Source organism: Toxotes jaculatrix, chromosome 3, assembly GCF_017976425.1.
Source record: "Toxotes jaculatrix isolate fToxJac2 chromosome 3, fToxJac2.pri, whole genome shotgun sequence".
Lineage (NCBI taxonomy): Eukaryota > Metazoa > Chordata > Actinopteri > Toxotidae > Toxotes > Toxotes jaculatrix.
This window is the reverse complement of record NC_054396.1, coordinates 18,529,347-18,548,141: the sequence shown is the minus strand read 5'-3', so window position 1 is coordinate 18,548,141 and position 18,795 is coordinate 18,529,347. Positions and strand designations below refer to the sequence as shown.

The 18,795-nt window shown below is 40.1% G+C and overlaps 3 protein-coding genes across 8 annotated transcripts; all 3 read left to right on the top strand.

Annotated features, from left to right (window-relative positions):
* The first annotated feature begins 28 nt into the window (after nucleotides 1-28).
* On the top strand, nucleotides 29-2,954 carry tusc2a (tumor suppressor 2, mitochondrial calcium regulator a). Of its 6 annotated transcripts, XM_041033506.1 has the most exons (5): nucleotides 157-308; nucleotides 914-1,151; nucleotides 2,014-2,134; nucleotides 2,229-2,335; nucleotides 2,626-2,954. In XM_041033506.1, exons 2-4 carry the CDS (start codon nucleotides 1,003-1,005, stop codon nucleotides 2,292-2,294), a joined length of 336 nt encoding a protein of 111 aa, XP_040889440.1. In that variant the 5' UTR covers nucleotides 157-308; nucleotides 914-1,002; the 3' UTR covers nucleotides 2,295-2,335; nucleotides 2,626-2,954. The 6 variants fall into 6 exon arrangements, with proteins under 6 accessions (XP_040889436.1, XP_040889440.1, XP_040889435.1 ...); XM_041033502.1 differs by lacking the exons at nucleotides 157-308; nucleotides 2,626-2,954 and adding an exon at nucleotides 29-150 and having other exon boundaries at nucleotides 2,229-2,517; XM_041033501.1 differs by lacking the exon at nucleotides 2,626-2,954 and having other exon boundaries at nucleotides 2,229-2,517.
* A 3,849-nt stretch (nucleotides 2,955-6,803) lies between these two features.
* hyal2a (hyaluronidase 2a) lies at nucleotides 6,804-11,821 on the top strand. Its single transcript, XM_041034946.1, has 4 exons — nucleotides 6,804-7,112; nucleotides 8,128-9,100; nucleotides 9,653-9,742; nucleotides 10,653-11,821. Exons 2-4 carry the CDS (start codon nucleotides 8,171-8,173, stop codon nucleotides 11,016-11,018), a joined length of 1,386 nt encoding a protein of 461 aa, XP_040890880.1. The 5' UTR covers nucleotides 6,804-7,112; nucleotides 8,128-8,170; the 3' UTR covers nucleotides 11,019-11,821.
* Nucleotides 11,822-12,433: 612 nt separating this feature from the next.
* Nucleotides 12,434-17,881, top strand: hyal1 (hyaluronidase 1). Its single transcript, XM_041034951.1, has 4 exons — nucleotides 12,434-12,510; nucleotides 12,826-13,733; nucleotides 13,831-13,920; nucleotides 16,209-17,881. The coding sequence occupies exons 2-4, from the start codon at nucleotides 12,828-12,830 to the stop codon at nucleotides 16,533-16,535; spliced, it is 1,323 nt and encodes a 440-aa protein (XP_040890885.1). The 5' UTR covers nucleotides 12,434-12,510; nucleotides 12,826-12,827; the 3' UTR covers nucleotides 16,536-17,881.
* Nucleotides 17,882-18,795: the final 914 nt, after the last annotated feature.

Here is an 18,795-nt window from a genome sequence, read left to right as displayed (position 1 = left end):
GCAATGTTTGGCTTTAACAGTTCAGCTGCTGCCGGTCAGTCAGATCAGCTGATCGCCTCACCGCAAGGACCAAAACAGCTAACGCTAGCTTAACGTAGCTGGTGTTATAAAGTTATGACAGGATATGACGGTCTAACAGTGTGTGATACGGTAGGATATTCATTAGATGTCCGTGTCAGCAGTGCTGTTTTTGGATCTTGTAGGACACTAATAAAGCTGTCCGTGTTTGTTTTGGAGACACAGCTCCGCCTCGTCTAGCTAGTATGTCAGTAGCAGAAGCTAACAGGCTAACTCACCTAAATGTGCAGGTAGCATTAGCGAGTTATTATTAGCCACATTAACCGAATGTCAAACGGGCGCTTTTATGAAATATTGGCTGCGTGTATTAGGTATAAAAACAGTATCTCTGTTTACAATGTAATACAGAAACGTAACTAAAATTATAAATCAGGTAGCTTGCGTTTGGAGTGCGGTTGTTGTATGACCCAGACCGTTAGCTAGCTAGCTTCATGGAACGCTAGCATAACGGGACAGTGAAATATATAGCAGACAAACATGATGCTCCAGAAATGTTAGGTTTAGATAGTTAATGTGTTCATAGCACTTTATTGTAATTTTAGTTTGAGAAGCCAGTCAAAAGCTCTTGCGTGAGCAGGTTTGGCTCAGTTTTCAGTTTTACAGGATAAAATTGACACTTATCGACAATAGCGTTAAGTTTGCGTTAAATTTAATGTAATTTGTAGCTGTTCGTCAAAAATGTATTAAAGCCAACCAGTCCAGAGCCACTAAACAAATGGTGCGTTACAGTGGTCAGTAGTGTTACACAAGTAGTCACACAACTAATAACCACCATGCAGTGAAAGTCAAGTCTGACTGGCAGTGTTTCCTCTCTTTATGCGCCTATACTTTTCAGATCCAGGCTCTGGTGATTAATTGAGAGTCTCTGACCACCAACCGGATTGAAAGCTTTAACTGGAGACTAACTATGCCTTATCTCTGAGAATGGGAGGAAGTGGATCCAAAGCCAAAGGTGTCTGGCCTTTCTCAGGCAGTGGAACAGGAGGCGATTCAACCAGTGATGGGAACGAGCAGTCTTTGGCTCGTCTTAAAGGTTCCAGAAATGCAACACCATTTGTTTTTACCAGGAGGAGGTAAATAATACATCACTGAAAAATGGTAAAGGGCCGCGTTGCCCAAATCACACTATGTTTTCTGATGTAATTCTCTTGGTGTGTAGCCATACAGGTAGCTTTGGTTTTGTCCGCTGAGGTTTTGGGATGTCCCTCTCTGATATTTCTGACATCCAAATACACTGGAGGAAAATGGCTCTTTAGTAAAGGTATTTCATAACGATATTATAAAGCTGAAAGTAGCGCGATGACATAAAATGAGGGGAGAGAGGGATGGGCGATGACACGCAACAAAAGTGGACACAGATCAGGGGACACTGTAGTTCATAGCACCATAACCCCGAGGCTACTAGGGTTCAACAAACAGAATATCATTTGCAATGCTCAGCAGGTCAGTGTATTTCTAGAGATTATGTTCTGGTTAATCAGGATAATCCACACACTTTTCCAACAGCAGTTCACTTTGGAAAGGCTTTCTTCTGAAAAACTACCTTCAAAAAAATCAGTCCACAATGGGGTGTGAAAGTTATCTTGGGCTCAGTTCAGTAACTTTATTTATCCCCAGTAGGACAATTAAAAAATGCTCAAAGCAGAGACACACAAACACCTCACTACAACACAGAAGAAAATAGTACACTTAATATTTCAAATACTCAAATGTATTTGAGTATGAAGTGATGACATGCAAGGCGCATGTAGTTAGTGGTGGACATCTCAAAATGTTTGCATAAATATAAACTAACTGCAAGCCTAGAGACCACTGGAGGTCAGTGAGAAAGTTTGTGTTTTTTGGTGAACTGACCCTTTAAGATTCAGTTAACTGATTTGTTTAATCGATTCTGACATGAAGTTCTAAACCAATGTTTACTCGCTGTGTTGGCAGTTCTTTATACTACGATGAGGACGGTGACCTTGCCCACGAATTCTATGAAGAAACTGTGGTGACAAAAAATGGCAGAAAAAAGTCCAAGTTGAAGAGGATCCAGAAGAATTTGATTCCACAGGTTAGTTCGGGTCACAATGATGACATGGGTGAGGGGTGTTTTGGCAGAATTGTCATTTCTGTTGAATTTTGACATTGTTTATTTCATCTTTCAGGGCATTGTAAAACTCGACCACCCCTGTATTCATGTTGATTTCCCCATCATCCTCTGTGAGGTGTGAAGCATTGCACAGTACTGACCTACTATGAAGTGCAGCCACAGGTACTCATGTCGGAGCAAAGTCTTGTTCCAGTTACGATGGAGACTGGAACTGTGGTCTGGAGAGGAGAGAAAAATGAAAACTCAAACCATCATATTAAATTGATATATTGAGTGAAATGTCACACATTTGAATTCATCTATGGTCAGAGTGCCCTGTTCACTAAAACACATATTTTAATATTCACAAAAATAGTGATGGTTCAGGTTGTGTTTCCACTACCCAGCTGATATGTAAGCAGTCTTAGAGAATACATCGGACTAAGTTGTATTTCTCTTGTGATTTTTTGCAGGGAAAAACATCCTTGATGTGAAAAGGAAAAGGCTTTAATGGTTTATGCCTTCTGTGAGATGTAGAGTGTTAGACAGTATGTGTTTTTGTACGTGTACAAGTGTGCACTTAGGTTTGTTTGAGCAAATGGGTGTAAGAGGGATGCAAGGTGTAATTACAGGGTAGGAAAATGAAGGATTGTGAAATTTATTGTATATATGGTCATGTTGTGTATTGTCATGTCTGAGTTTGTCTCAGTTACCGGAGCTCAGACCTGCACTAGTGAACACAATGTACTGTAAATAATTTCAGATTTCTTAGTTGGAAATACTTGAATAAATGGTTTACTGAGCTGAATATCTCGAGTCAAGAAATCGTTTTGTTATGGCTTCTTCTTATCTGTGGGTTATGGTCCAAGCAGTATCTGTAAACACCTAACCTCTGACTTTTTGGTCCCAGGCTACGTGTTTCCCTCTGTTTCCAGTCTTTATGCTAAGCTAAGTGGCTGCCGTTCCCTGCTTCATATTGAACACACAGGCATGAGAATGGTATTTATCATCCAATGTAAAAAAAATGAATTAATGTAGTTTGAGAATGTCAGACTATATAAGTATCACTTGCCAACTATCCAATAAGAACCTCAGTTTCAGAATGAAAACACTCTGTACACATAGTGCAATAATTTTAGCTCATTCCTTCGAGTGACTTTTAAACATGTAGCCAGCTTTTCCTTCCCTTCTATGACAGCTGTAAGTATAACCCTGACATCTCCAGATTCTGTTTTATTTTTAGCTTTTCCTCATTGCCCTCTTGAATTTCATCTGGCCGTGCTGAACTGTAAGACTGCTGTGTGCAACTAAAACTAAACTTTCCCCCTTCCTTAATCCCCCATAATGCAAAGATGAAATGATCTGCAGACTTTATTTTGAAATGCAATTAATGTACACTTTACTAATGTACACACTCAACAACATGTGAGGCATTCAGCCTCTAGATGGCAGCAGAAATCCATACCTGCACTAACTTTAATGAGCTGAGGTGTGATTTATTGTGGTGTTTGTTTGTATCACGTAGTTTTCTCACTTATCCTTAATGATAATCCTGTACAGTTAGACTTTCCAAAAGACTTAAGATATAATTAAATGTGATGTTTGCGGTAAAAGCTAAAAAGACCAGTTGAGGGTTGTGTTGTGCCAGCTGGCACAGTATCAAACTTTAATGGCAATGTAAACACATTTCAGTGTGTACAGTTGATAAATCCCCACAGTATATGGGTAGGGCTTGTTTTGCAGGCATTCTCTGGTGTCTGTAATTGTGTGGAATGTGGCTGGGTGTGTTTTTGGGTCAGAGGTCAGTCACTTTGATGTATTTCCTGTCCACTGGTCTTTGATGTTTTGCTAAAAGTCCTGCCTGCATTGAAAGGATGTACCCTTTCTTGTAAAGCCATACAAGCTTATGAACTTTAGAATATGACACTGTATAACTTTGATCTGTGCTAAGTGTTCTGTAATGTATACAGTGTGTTTGCATGGAGGAAAAGTTGTCCATGTGGCTGTGGTTGAGAGAGATAGTCATTATAAATGATCAGCAGCCTTGAAAAAGAACTAAGACATGCTTTGAATTATAAACAGTAAAAGAGAGTAATTTAACAAACTGTAGCTGTTTAAAGTAAAACAGTGCTTGTTGAAGTCCATTTTCTCTCAGTGTATTTGGATTATGTTACTTTTACTGCGGTTTAGTGTGATCATACACACTGCATGCAACTGACAGAACTAAAAGAAACATACTTTTCTAGGAAAACTGATGGTGATGTCTTGTATTTTTGATCAGTGCATAAAGCTACATGAAAGTCGGTTTCGGTGCAAACACAAGCATTGAAATGTGTGTACCACTCAGTTTAAGACCTCAAGGTACATTTATTGACTTCTTACCCACATTTTACTTTTATTCTTGTTTTATTTTGGTCAGTAGAATGAAGTTGTAAACTAGTTAAGGCCCAACCTTATTGTTCCAATGAAATTCCCTTAATCCCAGTTTCCCAATTTGCATGATTACCCAAATGTATCGCAATTTTGTACGTTTGGCATGCATACTGAAAGTGGCAGTCTGTGTTTCCAGTTTTCCCTGCCATTGTTTTCACTTCCTGACGGTCCCTGACTTCTGCTGATGTAATGTTCAGGAGGCAGAGGTCAAAGGGAAGCTGAAACTAGAGGGAAACCAACGCCATTCCTTTGTTCCGTTCCTCCTCATCCACACAGCTCGTTCATGCTCTATATTTTCCTCAAACAAGCTGCAGAGACCGAGGGGGAGCGAGAGAAACTGATGACGTGGTGAGGTGAGTCAGCAAAGCTCCGAAAAACAAACGGCGGAATGGACTCTGACACAGGAAAACATCTCACTTCGAGGCCCACACCTCACCCCGATCATGTGCCCAGGCATCCTTCAGCTCACGTGTATCTGATATCTTAACTTTCAGAGAAACACAATTCTTCAAAACCCGCTCACGGACTGCTAGACATAAGCAACCACTTTATTGGTGATGACAGAAGCCCTTTTAAAAATTGTTCACACTCGGATTTCCAACTTTTTCCAATCTTCACAGTCCTTTAGAGTATGAAAACAGGATGTTAAATTGGTTAATTAAGTTTCAGTATGTGGCCTGTACCCTCCTCTCCCGTGGGCATTCTTCCCCATGTCTAACCCGGGCTCTGCACTTTCCTATCTGCTGTACTTGGCAGCATGACAGCATGTGGTACTTGGCCTCTTCACTGAGCCATTGCCAGTGGCTGTCATCACATGCCTCAGGCAGCAGTGACATCTGCATGCCAGATGCCTTGTGCCCACTGTCTGAAGTGTGCTCAGAGAATTAGTGGAAAAAAAACCCACATTAAAATCCTTCACTTAAGTGGCAACACTACAATGTAAAAGTAGATAGATTTTCCACTGGGAGTTGTAAGTAACTGTAAGAATTTCCCTACGGGGATTAATAAAGTTAATAAAGTTTTTCTGATTCTGATCATTGAAGCTAAAAGACCAGGATTCATTATTTTACTTAAATATACTCAGGTACACCAAGAAAAAAAGATAATTATTATGAAAAAGAATGGCTTCTCTTTTTCAGTAATTTTTGCTGATAATACTTCTTTGCTTCTACTTGAGTGGAATTGTGAATGCAAGACTTATACTTGTGATGGAGTATGTGTGTGGTATTGCTACTTCCATACTACTATTACTACCTTAAAATAAAAGATCTGAATTCTTCTTCCACCACTGGTTGATCCCTCAAACTAAACACTTTTAAATTTGAATTTCCACCAGGAAATTGTTTGTTTTAACAGTTCTCATATTGCGGACAGCAGGGTCCTACATGAACATACCATCTACCAAAGTTAGAACAATACTGGTTATTTAATATGAGAGATATTTGTAGCCTGTTTGTGTTTGTCAGTGCTCTTCTTACTGATTTGAAGTGCTATGCTTGAAAAAATGTTAGCTATTTCCACTTACTAATCATGATCTCACAATATAAAAATCAGAATTTTATGTCAGACCTGCAGCTCAAATCTGATCAAACCACACACGGAGATACTGTGTGTTATTTAATCTGTGACTGAAGATGTTTTCTGCTCTTTACTGTCTGTTAAGATATTTAATGTTAGAAAGTGTGAGAAACACTTTGCATCTCCAGCAAGTTCCTCGTGTGTTTTAAGGACCAGAAATGCATCCATTGCATCCAGAAATGCATGCATTTCAAAGTAAGCCCTTCAATAAGTTCTAAAAAGCCATATTTTTTATCCCCCCAAGCTGCATCTGATGGTAATCTAGAAAGGTCACCGGAACACAGTAATCATTCGTGAGCATGGTCTTATTTTTAGGGATGTGGCATACTGGCCCGCTCTGACCTCTTATGAATCTTGACTTCGCTCGGTACAGTGTATCTGTTTCACGGTGGTAGTGGCAAACTTCTTGGACTGATCTATTCGGCGCTGTACCTGGACAGGGGGAATGCCTTTAAAAAAAAAATCACAGACACAGCAAAATCCACAAGCCAAGCCTGACTTAACTGATACCTTAAGTTATGTATAGAGATGAGGTTAAGAAACACATCGCTGCGACACATGAGTCTCGCTGACGGAGGTCTTGGGATGTCCGGTTTGGCTTCGCCACTCCCCCCCCTGTTTTCCCAGTCTGAATGGAACATCCTGAAAGTGGTTTGGCACTCGGGAACAGGCGAGCTGAGACTGACAACATCGCAGGGGGTAACTTTAGTTTCTTCACTTCGCGGACCGCAGGGAGTCCGAAAGCGCTGCTTAAGAAGATATTTGTCAGAAACGCATGCCTTTGTAAAAAAAAAAAAAAAAAAAAAAGAAAATCTCCGTCGTCATTTTCTCACCCCAGAAGCAATGTTCATTTTGAATTTGTCCAATTTGTTTTGAGGAAACACAAAAACGCGGCTTGAAGTAGCAGGCGTCTGGTTTTTGGGAATGCTTCCTCAGTCTGCCAGTAAAGGTAAGTCTGTCCAGCTGCAGGTAGGCTGATGGGTATTAAATTTACTTTTACTTGTCGTTTTGCTCATTCATTGATTTAAAAAAAAAAACGGTCCTAAACTGTAATTCTATTGAAGTCAGTTTATGTAACTATAACAGAAAAGGTTAAATGTTGAAGCCCAGCGTGAACATTTAAGGATGGGGCGACGCTTTTTGTAAATAAAGATGAAAACTGAAAGATTTTCTTTTAGCGTCGTTTATCCAGGCTGTTTGCAGCATTTCCTACAGACAGTGCAACAAAAAAGCAGTGTAATTTCACCTCTGGATTTCTATTATTTCTGATAACCAGTGGTGGAAAGTAACTAAGTACATTAACTCAAGTACTGCACATAAGTACAATTTTGAGGTATCAGTATTTTACCTGAGTATTTCCATTTTATGTTACTATAAGCTACCTACATTTCAGAGGGAAATGTTCTTTTTACTCCTTTACATTTATTTACATTTAAGTTGCTAATTTCAGATTCCAATAATTAATACAAAATGTAATCGGCTAGGAAGTTATAATGTATTATCATGGATTAAGCTACCCAGCAGTGCATAAAGTAGGTAAAAGAGCTGCAATATTATACTGATGTACAATGAATGCATCAATAATTATATTCCAATAATACAATACTTATCTTTCTAAAAATGGCTCACTCTGCATAGTGAGTACTTTTGGTACTCTAAGTATATTTTGATTCTAATACTTTTCTACTGTTGCTTAAGTAATTTTCTGGATGCGTGACTTTTATGTGTAACAGAGTATTTCTACAGTGTGGTATATACTCACTATGATTGCAGGGCCACTATTCCCATTTAGAGCACAAAACCTAAATAGCATTGCATTAAACACATTAACACTTTATTCTACAAACAGTGATAGTAGAAACAGTGACTTTATGAATGACTGTAGTGGGGAGTGCCCCTTACTATAAAAGTAAACTTAAAAAAAAAAACAACAACTAAATTGCAATCTCCTCTGTGACCTCTAGAGCAGAGAGTGACGGTCCTTTCTGTCGATCCACATCTGAAGACATGTTGCACCGGACTCTGTGTGACTGGAAAGTACTGCTGCTGATTGCTCTGCTGTGGGACTGCCTCTGTGCTTTAGGACTGAAACCCACAAGATGGCCACTGTATTCCCAAAAGCCTTTGCTCCTTGCTTGGAATGCCCCGACCGAGGACTGTGCCCCGCGGCATGCCATTCGTTTTCAGCTGGACCAGTTCCAGATCGTGGCCTCGCCCAATGAGGCCTTTGTTAGACAGAACCTCACCATTTTCTATAAGAACCGCTTGGGCTTATACCCCTACTTTGAACAAGATGAAACACCAGTAAATGGGGGGCTGCCACAGGTGGCCAGCCTCACACAGCATCTGGAGAAGATGCCGATGAATATTGAGAGGTATATACGTGAACCAGGGGCCAAGGGTCTGGCAGTTATTGACTGGGAGGAATGGCGCCCACTCTGGATACGCAACTGGGAAAACAAAGATGTTTACCGCAGACATTCTCGAGAGTTGGTGCGCCAGAAGAACCCAACGTGGTCTCAAGAGCAGGTGACTAAGGTAGCCCTGCAGGAGTTTGAGATGTCTGCCAGGAAGTTCATGCTGGAGACGCTGAGGCAAGCCAAGAACCTGAGGCCCAACCAGCTGTGGGGGTTTTACCTGTTCCCTGACTGCTACAACCACGACTACAAGCGCACTCTTGAGAACTACACAGGCCGCTGTCCTGATGTGGAGGTGGCCCGCAACGAGCAGCTGAAATGGTTGTGGACTGAGAGCACGGCCCTCTTCCCCTCCATCTACATTGGCACTGTGCTGCGCTCCTCAACCTCCGGGCGGCAGTTTGTCCGGAACCGAGTGAAGGAAGGGATGCGTTTGGCTTCATCAGGCGATGGGTTGGCACGTCCTGTCTTTGTGTACACCCGACCCACCTACGCTAACTCTCTGGAACTGCTGACAGAGGTGACGCTTTAACTTTGGAAGCACTGCTAGTTCTGAATTTGGTTTCTCTTCCCTTTCAGCTTTTTTTTTGTCTTTTGCCTCACAGCATTCTCTTGAAATGACTAATGTGTTCCTGTCCCGTCATGTATGACATAAAACTGCTTTGAAGCAGAGGATGTGGACTTTTTTGTTACAAGATTAACTCTCGGTCACTCTGATTAGTGAATGCTGCATGGCTCTTCAGCTCTCTGCTTTTCTTTATCGTTAGCCACAGTCCTTTTCCTGTTCTGGTAGCAGACAGACACCCTATTACCTCTCATTTGTGTGGAGTGGGCAGGATGGGTGTTGGTCAAGTTGAAAATCTCGCTAACATCCTATAGAATGTTTCCTGATGGCAGAATGAACAGATAAGAGCTGGTGCTGTACTTCACATACAGCAGCTTTTGACCCACTAACATTTTGACCCAGTTAAAGTGATACTTAACAGTATATTTCCCCCCTGTTTGACCCGCACTTTCAGAAATGCACAAGGTTAAATGCGATAGGGTTAAAATGCTGTATCATCTTTTACAGACTGACCTTGTCTCCACCATTGGGGAGAGCGTGGCTTTGGGAGCAGCTGGAATTATCCTGTGGGGAGATGCAGCTTATGCGAGCAGCAAAGTAAGCATCCACGTAATAATTAGGAAACAAACACATTAATCACTCACACACAACTCACAGATTTATAAAACATCATAAAACGTCATCATTGTGTACATATTGACCTGCTACTCTTGTCTGTCATGTGTGCAGTCATTTGAGAACACTTATTCCTCAGGGCTCTGGTTCAAAGATAGAGACTTGAGTCACATGAACATCACATTTAGGCTGATAGGTATCTCATTGTAATCTAAAATCTTAAAAACAACCATGAACAGTTTTTTTTCCCAGTTCTGAAGAACAAGTTTTTGCAGTATGGTGTTTTCAGTGCATGTCTTGCATTCACTTAAACTAAGGTAAATGAAAGAAAATGCTTTTTGGTTGAATTAACATGGTCTGTACTTTAGTCTTTATATTCTTATATGTGTGGGCTGTTGTGTGAAAATGTGCATTATTTTGAACAATATATTTTGAAATATATGTCTTTAATCCACTTCAGTGAACATTATGTTCTCCTTATTTTGGTCTTTATTTTGAATTGACTAGCACGTCCTACTCTGGATGTGAGCAGTTGCCTCATAACTGAAATGAGTTACTTTAATTTATGAATGTAGTCTTTGCTAGTAGACTTGCTGACATCAAGTCTCTTTTTTTTCATAGAGTTTGTCCCCCACTGAAGAGTTGCATGTGTATCTCTACTGGAATATAATACAAATGAATGGAAAAATGCTCGACTTAATCAACAAAACAATCATAATTATATTTTACTTTAGAGGAAGGCTCAATATTACACAGAAAGTTGTTGTGGTTTCTTCTAAACATCTTTATAAGTCACAGGCATGAAAGCCAGAATATATAATGACAGTTTGACTGTGAATCTTCACCCAGTTGAGTGAGTGATTTTTTTTTTCTTTTTTCTTTTCCTCTCCAGGCCAGCTGTTCCGACCTTAATGAATATCTAAAGGGTCCTCTGGGTCAATACCTCCTTAACGTCTCCACGGCAGCAGAGCTATGCAGCCGGACCTTGTGTGGTTTTCACGGCCGCTGTCTGCGCAAAAATCCAGACAGTGATGTTTACTTGCATCTGAACGCATTCACCCACAGTGCCACTGGTCAGCTTAGCGAAGCAGATGTGATGAGATTTCGAACAGACTTTCAGTGCCAGTGTTACAGCGGCTATAAGGGAGAGGGCTGCGTTGAGACAGACCCTATGCACCAGAGAGGGCTGGCATCTCAAACCATGGCATCAGCACTGCCATGTGTGACCTTACTGATTATCTCTCTGCTCCTCTGCTAAATGCACCACAAATACAATAAACATGATGCAAATATACAGATGCATTTTATATGTCAACATATAAGAGCACATTAGGTGACAGGTTGAGAGTTCCCGGGAGTGAGGAGTGTCGTAATTTTTTCTTGAATTGCTGTAAAATATGGATGACTCAAAGTGAAATTTTATAAGAAACACTGTGGAATTTGGAAAGTTATATTTGTTTATAACTTTTAATCTTTTTTTAAACAACAGAGGGCTCGCTGGAAATGACCTTGTTTACATTTTGCTCTCAGTTTCCTCTCAGTCACTGTTTCCCGAGGTGTCAGATTCCATGTTTCTCATAGAGAGCACGTTTTTGGAGGAAATGCGATGAATGAGTCAACGTGCGCCAGTTGCTGTGTGGTGAAAGTGGAATTGATGCACTTAAATCTGGCAATAGCACGATATATTTCAAGTGCCTGATCTTTTTCAACATGATCTCTCTCATTACCTTTTTTTTTTAGAGGAAATTAAAGTGTTACTATTTATTTGAATGTATTTTTTTTTTTTTTTTTTTGGCGTTTCATATATTTTCTTTTTTGTCCAAAACTTGACTACTAGTTTTCTCTTAAAACATTATATTACTCAGTTTAGGCTTAAAATAACTGTCTGCAGCTGTTTGACTTCATAAGCACAAACATTGTACACACAATATAAAGAGCAAATTTTCTCCTCGACACTTTGTATGTTCCACGGTTTTACTGACATTCTCGCCTCTGTCTTCATGCTGTTTTCTCAAATTTGACTTCTTGTCAGAGTAAATAAACATTTTTTTTGGAACATGTGTAATTTCTCTTCAGTTATAATTTCCAAAGCAGATAGTTTGTGCATCGTATTTTCAGTATTAAAGGTAACAATAACAATACAGTTTTAAAGGTGGTTCATGCAATACAGTAATGTTTTGTTGTTTGTAGTCAATAAAAATTAAGCGTCAGGGTAAAAATGTGACACAATTGGACACTGAGGGGAGACAAAGCAAGCTATAGTCCTCAGGGAGGGACACATTTTGAAGGCTGCAGTCTCATACCCCCCTCCCCATGTAATTGTAGGGTGCTGTTAAGCCAAGAGTTATTTTTTACTACTTTTAAGAGTTGAGCAGGCATACATTTAAACTTGGAGGTGGAAGAGTTCATTATGGCTTTTTTTCACAGCTGTTTAGAGTAGAACTGTAAAGCCTTTCCAAGTCTCTTTAGTAAACTTTTTATCTTCAATTATAATTACATCTTTTCTTGAAACAAAATACTGTATTAAAGAGAAAAATGGGATCTGGTTTTAGCGTGCCTGTGACTTTAAATATCCTTGCTCCATGAAATGATTTGCATGTCTCTTCTGATTGGTTGTTGGAAAACCTGTGAGCATTTCTGATTTTGTTCCTTCCCCTTTTTCCTGCATATGTCATTCAGATCATGAGACTTCTGGTTTCACATCCAGACCACAAAGTACAAAGCAAAATCCTTGTCCAGTTTTTAAATAGGTAAGTTCGTGTTGTTAATTTTGTCCATAATACATTTACCTTTTGTTTAATCACATTGTAGCTTGTTACTTTATTCCTATGTAGCCATACTGCAACATTTGTGATCATATGGAAAACCATACAGGATTAACAGACAAAGTAAAGAACACGTTTGGTTGAGAACTACAGTTCTTGGTGCCTTGGTGCAGATTGTGGAAATGGAAAGAGACTTTATTTGCTTTGAATTTAGATCATTGATACTCCAGTTGCCTAACAACTTTTTTTTTACTGCTCAATTTCATGATATTAGCAGTGCTGTCTTTCTCCTCTTTGCAGGTATGAGTTCCTTTCACCCTGAAGTGCTGTTGCTCTTAAGTCTGGTCAGCCTTGTTTCAGGGCTGAGGGTGGAAACGTCATCTTTTTCCCAGGTGCCTTTCCTCACCGTGTGGAACGCCCCCACCGCCAGCTGCCTTTCTCAGTATGGTGTGGACCTCAACCTGGAGACCTTCAACATTGTCCAGAACCAAAACCAGAGCTTCATGGGTGAAAACATAACCATCTTTTATGCTGAAAAGCTCGGCCTGTATCCCAGGTACACTGACCAGGGAAAGCCTGTTAATGGCGGAGTCCCACAAAATGCCAGTCTTGATGAGCACCTGAGGGTTGCCTCTGAAGACATCCGCACCTATATCCCTGACAGGGATTTCCAGGGCCTGGCTGTGGTGGACTGGGAGAGCTGGAGGCCTGTATGGGAGAGAAACTGGGACACAAAGCAGGTGTACTGGGAGGCGTCAAGAGCACTAGTGAGATCCAGGCATCCAGACTGGAGCCCTGCACAGATAGAGGCTGAAGCCCGGGTGAAGTTTGAGGAAGCAGGGAGGAAATTCATGGAGGAAACACTGAAACTGGGGCAGGAAGAAAGACCAAATGGGTTGTGGGGTTACTATGGTTTCCCCAACTGCTACAACTACTACGACAAAAGCACAAACTACTCAGGGGAGTGTCCACCTGTTGAGATAAAGAGAAACAATGAGCTGTTCTGGCTGTGGAACAGTTCCTCTGCTCTATATCCTGACATCTACCTCAGCCTGAACCTGCGAGGCCTCAGCAGAGAAGTGCTCCTCTACTCTCACCATCGCATCCTGGAGGCCATGAGAGTGGGGGCTCAGGCGACTCCAGTAACACCACCTGTGTTCCCCTACGCTCGCATCGTCTACACCTACACGTTGGATTTCCTCTCTCTGGCAAGTAGTAGCTGTTTGAACTTGATTCTGTTTTGGGATTCTAATTATGTTTTGTACTCTCAGTAACCCACCTTTTTTTTTTATTTACCTCCCGCAGGAGCACCTGGTCTACACCATCGGAGAGAGCGCTGCTTTAGGATCTGCAGGGGTGGTCCTCTGGGGCGACCATGCTTTCTCCAAATCTCAGGTACAGTAAATGTATAAATACCAAGCTTATATTGATGGGTTTACTCTCAGGGTAATCTGATCGTGACCTTTTTGGTTCTAATACTGAAACCATACATAGTATCTTGCCTTCACATTGGTGTGAGCGCCTTTGAAACTGTTGCAAAAATGTTTTAAGGTCTTATTCACCAAAAGCTTTCAGCTATCTGTATCTATCTGATGTTAGCAGGGTGCTGTATTTCTAAGAACATGAACTTTAATTAAAGGAAGGATGTGGAGAGGTCAGCTGAAGATTGACTAAGAGGTAGCTCAACATGGAAAAGATCTGAATATGCTGTTTGACATAAGGATTTCATAGTGCAGAATTTGCTGTTCTGCTTCGTAAATGGAGATATTTAAATTTGACTTAAATTTTGTATTTTCATTTAAAAAGTTGTAATGAACGTTTTGTGTTTATGGTCATTTACATTCCTCTTGCACATTTGTTTATCTCTATTTAAAAAAAATGTTCTAAAGAGATGATGGGTGATGTTGTTTTGTTTACTTATTATCTATGGTGATTTATAATTAACAGTAGTGACCGATAACTGAATATAAGGAAACCAAAAACTGAGCTCAGATGCCACCCTGATGAAAACAAGATAGCTGAAAACATTTAAGTGAAAAAAAAAAAAAACACAACTTACTGGAAAAGAATTGTGCAACATGTTTTCATTTTGGTGGACTTGAACTGAAGTTCAGACTGTTTTGCTCCTCACTGTATGTAAGTTAGAAATTAAAAAAAAAAAATCTTACTTGATCCCATCAGTGTTTGTAATGTAATGTAAAATATAATTCTCAGTAATTCTCGGAAACAGCTGGATACTGTGGTTTTTTAGCAAACATTACTCAAACACGTGAGTAAATAGGGCCTTTGTTTGAGCCTATTTTCAGCAACAGATTAAATCACGTTTGGCCCTGTTCTGAGTATTTATGGCAGCAGTGACAGTGTATACAGGATTGGGTCAAAATAAACCACAGCTCATGATAATAATGGTATTGAATGCAAATGTCAGCTGGTGCAACAGTCTGGCACAGAGGAATACGCTGAATTTGGCCACACAGACGATTAGGGGTGGTGAAAAAATCGATTTTTGATTAATCGCGATTATATTATGGACGATTATGAGTTGATTATTAAATTTCCAAAGATCGATTTTTTTATTGTAATAAACAGCAGTGACTCTCCAGTTACTGGGTGTCATACAGGATTTAACCGCAAGGCGGAGCTGTTGACTAACAGTCACATCAAAACACCCTGTAACAGAACCAGCGAGCGAGCGTACTATGCTAGCGAGGCGAGAGGCGTGTGAAACGGACGAAGAAAAACCATTAAACTACTACAGACCAATCCATGCAGCTCCATCTGGGCTAAAAGTGAGTGTGTGTGGATGCATTTTGGTTTTCATGGCAGGAGGTCTAAACAGGACGTACTTTGTCTGCAAACTTTGCCGCACTAAGCTAAAGTACTGTGGCGATACTAGCAACATGAGGACTCCAGGTTCGAAACCCGGTCTGAGCTCCTCTGCGCGGAGTTTGCATGTTCTTCATGTGCCTGCGTGGGTTTTCTCCGGGTACTCCGGCTTCCTCCCACAATCCCACAAATAATTCGGAAGTTCCAGCTATACTGGGTTACTGTTGTCAAATGGAAACTTAATAATCGATTGGTAATCGAATTGAGACCTCAATAATTGTAATCGAAAAGCATCAGGAAATTGGACTGATTAACCACCCCTACAAACCATACTTGTTAGTAGAATCAATTGATTGTTGGTTTTGATCTTTTCATTGAAAATATCACCAGAATAATCCTCAAGTAATTACTCTCTTGAGAGTGCCATGTAAGCGAGACTTACAGTATAATTTTGATAAGGTGCTGATGTAGAGAAATTGCTGAGAAGTGGACTTTCTGCTGATGGCTTTTATTTGGACCACTGGAGACATGTTTAATTAGACTCAGTGTGCTTATTTCTCATGCTGGGATCTAAGTCACACGACACCTCACCTGCTGGGAAATGGGTCTGCTTTTTGTTAGGGATTCAGCAGTTGTCATCCATAACAAGAAATCACAGATATTACACTTGAGTGTGAGCATTAGCTCACAGAGTATGAAGCCATTTTCACAATTTAACTACATAACATCTTATATCTGATAAAACAATGACTATTTGTCATTCAGACAAAGGTGTCCACTGTGTAAAGTTGTGTAAAAGCTTATATTCACAGTTCTTTTAGTCATGCCTTACTCTGCTGTTTCTCCTGTGCTCTCAGGCCACATGTAATGCTGTCAAATCCTACATCGATGAGATCCTGGGTCCTTACCTGGTTAATATAACATCAGCGGCCACTCTCTGCAGCAAGACCTTGTGCTCCTCTCAGGGAAGATGTCAGAGGAAGAACCTGAACTCAAGGGCCTACCTCCACCTCGACTCTGCTGTGTGGAAGGTGATGTCTGAGAAGAGGCCAGACGGGGTTAAGAGCTACAGAGTCTTAGGACAGATGAAGGCACACGAGGTAACGTTCATGAAGTCTGAGTTTCAGTGCAAGTGTTTCCCAGGGTGGGGTGGTGACAACTGCTCCAAGCCGATTCAGGGCTAAAAGACTTTCCTTTAAGAAGGTAATCCAGGGACAGTAATTGTCTAAAAAGTTTGTAATTAATAAATAAATAAATATATAAAAGTGAAAATGAACCACTGCAGAGCGAGACTGGAAACTTCTGTCCTAATCTTTGGGACACTTTTGTAGTTTTCCTTAATTTACATAAGAGTTGATGTTTCAGTTTTTAAAAAGAAATACCCAGTTTACAATATATGCAGACCAATTTGGATTTAGAAGGGAATGTGTTATAATAAATCAAGAATGTGTTGTTTGATCATATAGAACGTCTCAACTTTCAGCTGAGTTTCATTGTGCTTATCGTCTCTTCACTTGGACATTTGAGCTTCGCTGTGCAGAATAATGAATCATAATGTATGTGCAGAGTTTGACACAGGAAGACTGAGCTTAATTTTATTGAATGTAAGTTTAAGATTTTCAAGCTAGTTAGCTGAGCTGTTTGCGCTTGTTTTTGTCGGGGAGGAAACATGTCAGGCACAAATGATTGTTCAGAATATTTTGATATGTCTTTAAATGCGTATGTCTGGGATGTATTTTATATTTTTATGGATGTTAATTGTAATGACATTATGTGTGAATTTAAGTTTGCAGGTAAACACCACAAAACTGATGTTTTCGCTAACAAGATAAATGTCTTAAATGGACTGATTAACTGCAACACCTCTTTTGTTGTCTGTGGCCTGGAGTGCCCCTGTGGTTGTTTTTGTGTTGGCAGGAATGGATGGAAACTTAAGGAGACAATTGCTGGACATGCTTTAAGAACTGGTAATGAGGAATATTTCATATCCAGGCATTACAAAAGCACACATGGCATTAAGCCTGATTCTTTCAAAGCATTTGGCTTTGAGGTCATTAGAGGGCAAATAGACTTAGCTGTTAACTTTTAATTACTTCACAGGGAAACCTCTTGGCTTTTGACATTTAAAGCAAAAATGTCTCAAGGGCTTAATGAATCTATTGACTTGACTTCATTTTTGTAGGTGTATGTGAAATTAGCATATTATCAGCTTGTAAAATATGATTTATTGCCACTGATTAAACCAACCAGTGGTATATAAAGCAAGTGAATGTGTGTCCACAGCGACTAAATGCGTAAAAAATCAGCTTACAAATCTATACATCAGTAATAATAAACCAGCAAGATAGTACTTTACTGGAAACAAATTTCTTTTGAGACTTGAAGTACTTTTACGTTGACAATTCTTCTGTACTTTTTGAATGCAGCAGTTGTAATAGAGTATTTTTATGGTGCATATTGCTGCTTTTACTAATAAAAAGAAACTGAGTACCACTGTCTGGAGGGAATGAAGGCCATGCCGAGGATTCAGTTTGAAATTTTTGTTTGTAGGTTTCTGGCCAGCAGGTGGTGTTGTGGGACAGCTAACTAGAAGAACTGCAAGAGACATCAAGGTCAGAGCATTGTGTGAAAGTAATCACAGAAAGGGTCAGATAACTGTAGCAGAAAAACCATATTTGACTCATAATGTCAGACTGTGATCACTTTATACTTTAACCCTGCCGGAGTTCCCTCAATGAATTATAGCACAGAAGCAAAGAGAGCACAGGGTGACATTTGATTGATTTACAAGTGGCGTGTACAATGTTGTCTTATCTGCTCCAAACTGGTGTCGTTGAATGTAATTTCCCTGCTCTGTCCCCTGAGGCTCGGTGGGCTGGAAGAACAGACTCCCACAAGACCTCAGTGTTTCCTACTTCCGGCTTTATCATTACTGGCTGGATTGTGAGGAAATGAGGAGGAGATAGATGGGTTTTTTTTTCCAAGCTGTAGAGAGAAATCTGCAGCCTGTGCTTTTTTAAAAAAATAATAATTTTGGTCTTTAGAGTTGATTGTGCAGTTTTCTGAACGAGACAAACTGCTCAATTGATTTTTAAAGACCAAGGACAAAATGTATTGTTAATCCTAAAACACTATATTTACCTGTATTTACTTGATAATGGCAGGAAAAAACACAACAGGGCTCTTATACTGATTGGCATTCAATGCTGGTTGACACACTGTTCATATTTAATGTTTTCTTCACCCTGGCAGCCTAAAGTCCATTCCCTCTGTCCAAATAGAGAGGAGAGACAGTATTGATGCTGTGTTGTTTTTAATAGGCTCAGGACTATTGAAGTTATTTTGTAAACAATATAAAAATCAATATATTCAAAATGTAATGTCATAGTTGAAACTTCCACCTGGGCCTGCAAATTTAGACCATGAACATTCAACTTGCACATG